The following is a 3,916-nucleotide window of genomic DNA, read 5'->3' as shown; positions in this document are numbered from 1 at the left end:
TCCTCCCTCGTTGGTTGTTCGATTAATTTTCTATTTTGTTCATCACCTATCAAAGTCTGGACGTGATCAAGTATGCCAAATGTGGTAGGGACTCTATGTTCTTGAAACTGCTCACTGAAAAAGCGTACTGCCTCTTCAGCCATTGTGTCGTTGCCCTCAAGCCAATTACCATTAATGTCTTGGATTCATTTCAACTGCAATCTCCTTCTTTTCCCATTTACATATGCATGAAAAAATTTAGTGTTTCTATTACCTTCTTGAAACTATTGCATTCCGGATTTTTGCTTCCAAAATTGCTCCTCGATTGCCCAGACTTTTATTAAATCAGCCTGTACTTTCTGTAATCTCTCTCTGTTCAGATGTGTAGGATTCATCTCAAATTGAACCTCATGAGCCACAACCATTTCCTCCAAGCTTGCGACTTTCTGAAAAATATCTCCATAGGTAGCCTTGCTCCATGTTGAAAGTGCTTTCTTCAACTTCTTAAGCTTATAATTGAATAAAGTGAAGGGATTTGCATGGAAGTATGCACTCCAGTTTTCTTTGACGACATCCTTAAATGATTCATGTTTCACCCAAAAATTTAGAAATCTAAATGACTTCTTTATTGGTGTTGCATTTGGATTGAAGCTTCGCAACATTGGACTGTGATCTGATCCTATTTTGGATAAATGTGTGACCTCTATTCCAGGCATCAACTTCTGAAATTCAAGGTTGGAAAAAAATCGATCCAAATGCTTAAAAATACAGTCCTCATCCGCTCTACCATTCCACCATGTATATATACTCCCTTTGAATCCCTCACTAAGATTACATGTATTCATGCAATGTCTAAAGTCATTAACCTCATTTAAGGATACTGGGAGACCTCCAAAATTTTTCTCTTCATCCCATATAACATTAAAATCTCCCCCAACAAACCACGGAGAAGTCATGTCACTAGCCAAATAATATAACGAATCCCACAGTTCAATTCTCTCTATCACATCACATTTTGCATAAACCAAAGTTAGAATGAACTCCATTTTATTTTCTATATCAACTACCTTCAAAGTCAGTTGTTGAACCATATCAATTATAACAGTCACTTCCAAGCTCTCGTCAATGAACGCCCATATTTTATTAGAAATATTCACAATAGCTTGGGCCAATCCAATCCGTCTCCTATCTCTCTCTATTTTTCGTGACTGTTGTATTGGCTCCATGACCCCTACAAATTTGAATTGATATTGTCTCTGCATCGTAATGAGCCTCTCAAAAGCTCCCATTGTATTTACGGACCTCACGTTCTAAATAATCACATTCATTGCAAATTGTTCGTACTCCTGATGGTTGAACATTGGATGTCTCCTTATGCTTCTTCTTTCTTCCTTTTGCAGTTATTTTTCCTCAATCAATAAACCTTAGTGATAAATCTCCTTGCCTAGCAACATTTTGGAAATTTTGAATAGTGGATTCCTCTTCCATATCTTTCCCAGTATCTCCAATCCTTTCCTCATCTCCATTGTTGTTGTTACATTCCATCATGACCAGTTGGTTCTTCACAATTTTAGGAATGAGGGATTTAGTAGTATTTGCATCTTGCATTTGTCCAATAATTTTAGGGCCAGTTGCACGCTGATCCTAGTTAAGCTCCTTCAACTCTGCTTCTTTAATATTTGGAACTACATTCTTTTCTTGCAACTTCTTTGCACCTGAATCACCAACTATATCCTCATTGCAAGGTTGAATAGAGCGTGGTTGTTGTTCTACAACACGTCCCTTATCAATTTTCAGAGTGTTCTGTACCTTAGGATTAGCTGTATCATTACCCTCATTCTCCTGCATAACTCCATAGTTAGTTTTATCCTTTGATACATCTTTATCTTCCACCTGCTTTATTAATTTCACATTGTAAATGCTCAGCTGTTTGTTACTATTATCTCCATTAACACTTTGTTCTTCCATTTCAAGTTGCTGATCTTCAGAAATATCATCTTCAATATTGTCACCCTCATCATCTGCATGACTATCCTCTTCCTATGAACAATCCTCAATATGATCAACCCACAATCTTCCTCCTAATTTTGTTTTATCAATAATCTTATCAACTTCTCCTGTTGCAAAAGTGTTATGCGATGTCACTTCTTGGCATGATTGGTTTGTTGTAACCAACTTTTGCTGCACAAAAGTCCTATTAACCCATTATGAAGTGGATTCCTTTTGTTTCTCCATCCCAGTACAATTAGGATTAAAAGCTGGCGCCTTAGGGTTCAGAGTCTTTGTTGGTGATTTAGCAGCTTGTTTCCTTGTTGAACTAGGAGAATTCCCCTGTTGTACCAATTGTCGATTAGAGTTAACAAATTCATGCTCCTCTATCTCTTTCTCCATATTATTATCGGCATCATTCTCCAGAAGTGCAAATTTGTTAGCAGTAGCCACTGGTTCAGTAGCATTATTCTCAACTAGCATCAATTCTTTTCCCGCTCCTTCATTTACCTGTGCATTAACAGTTTCATTTACCTAGGCAGTAATATTAACATTCTCTTGGACAGTAGCAGTAACATTCACCTGGGCAGTAGTAGTTCCCTTTTTTTTGATTATCTCTTACTTCTTTCCACTGTTCCCCAACGTTCCCAACTACCTTCCCACTTGAAAGAATTATTATAGGACCCTTGTTTTTGCCTGAATCATTCCCAGTAGTAGCTGCTTCACTCACAGTAATATCTGCTTCATTCTTCTCCTTGTCATGCACCATTAATTCAGGGTGTAATTTCCAACACTTTAAATCGTCATGGCCTTGTAACATGCAAGATTTACAGTACTTAGGTAGATAATCGTATTGAATTTTTACCCATTCACTTCGAAACTCCCCAGTAGCTTCATTCTCGATATCCATTCGAACCTTCTTTGGCATCTTAGATAACAAATCGACAAGTACCTTAACTCTCAAACAACTTGGACGAGTCTTATTAACTTTTGCCATATCTAATTGTAATGGCTTACCCACCACTGATGCTAAAGAAAATAAACATTCTTTAACCAAAAAAGTAGGTAATAGATTGGGAAAAGAAATCCAAGCCATCATCTTAGGCGTCTCTTCTCCTACCTTAAATTTTGAGTCATATAGCAATGTTCTCATCTGGTATTTGAAGCCATCTTTTGCCTTTACATAGTAAACACTTTTTGACGTAAAATCTAGATAGTCTTGCCACAAAGTGAGTCGAATCAAAATATGTCTATCTCGTAGCAGTCCAATATTGCATTCGCCTTTAATACCATATTGCGCAGGGATGATTCTTCGAAGTTCTTGCAACTCTGTCCATCCATAAGAAAATTTGCACACCGCAGCATATTGCAATCCTTCAATGACGTTCATTCGATCGACCTCTGCCTCAGTAAATTTTACCAAAGGCTGTCCATTCACAAAAGCTACTCGTCGCATCTAAATTGGATCGACAATGGATTGCACGACCTACATGAGAGTATTTAACATCAAAGGCTATAATAATTTGGAGTAGTCTAATGGAGTTTTCATGGTTGGATTATTTTTTATAGGCTGGGAAGTCGTTGGAGTGGGCTGGGCGATGACGGGGGGGGGGGGGAACCTGGAGGGGCTAACCGGCCATTGTAGGTGGCTGGCCGTCGGCAAGCGAGGCCATAGAGGAGGTCACGAGTGAGAAGCAGTAAGTCTTCTCTTTTGTCGCAAATCGCCAGAGCTAGAGAGTGTTTTAGTGTGACACATATTTGACATGAGTTGTGGCATGTGGTTATATTTCCTGCGTTATATTGATTGTGATTCTGTGAGATGTCGGCATATGGAGACTTGAGCGGATTGATGACTGATCTTGGGCCATAGAGCTGTGTCATTATTGATAACGAGGTGACGCATGCGCCAGACCATATTAGGCAGAGTGGTATTGATAGAGAGATGATG

At 38.6% G+C, this 3,916-nt stretch overlaps 1 protein-coding gene across 1 annotated transcript; it reads right to left on the bottom strand.

Annotated features, from left to right (window-relative positions):
- Positions 1–263: 263 nt before the first annotated feature.
- Positions 264–1,268, bottom strand: LOC138901450 (uncharacterized). The gene has a single exon (XM_070189215.1). The coding sequence runs from the start codon at positions 1,266–1,268 to the stop codon at positions 264–266; it is 1,005 nt and encodes a 334-aa protein (XP_070045316.1).
- Positions 1,269–3,916: the final 2,648 nt, after the last annotated feature.

The sequence above is a fragment of the Nicotiana tomentosiformis genome, chromosome 11 (assembly GCF_000390325.3).
Source record: "Nicotiana tomentosiformis chromosome 11, ASM39032v3, whole genome shotgun sequence".
In the NCBI taxonomy this organism is placed as follows: domain Eukaryota; kingdom Viridiplantae; phylum Streptophyta; class Magnoliopsida; order Solanales; family Solanaceae; genus Nicotiana; species Nicotiana tomentosiformis.
The sequence above is the reverse complement of the archived record's forward strand: the minus strand, read 5'-3'. Positions and strand labels throughout refer to the sequence as shown.

Excerpts from the sequence above, each read along its gene's own strand:
- LOC138901450 (XM_070189215.1), bottom strand. The coding sequence starts at position 1,268 with ATGGGAGCTTTTGAGAGGCTCATTACGATGCAGAGACAATATCAATTC.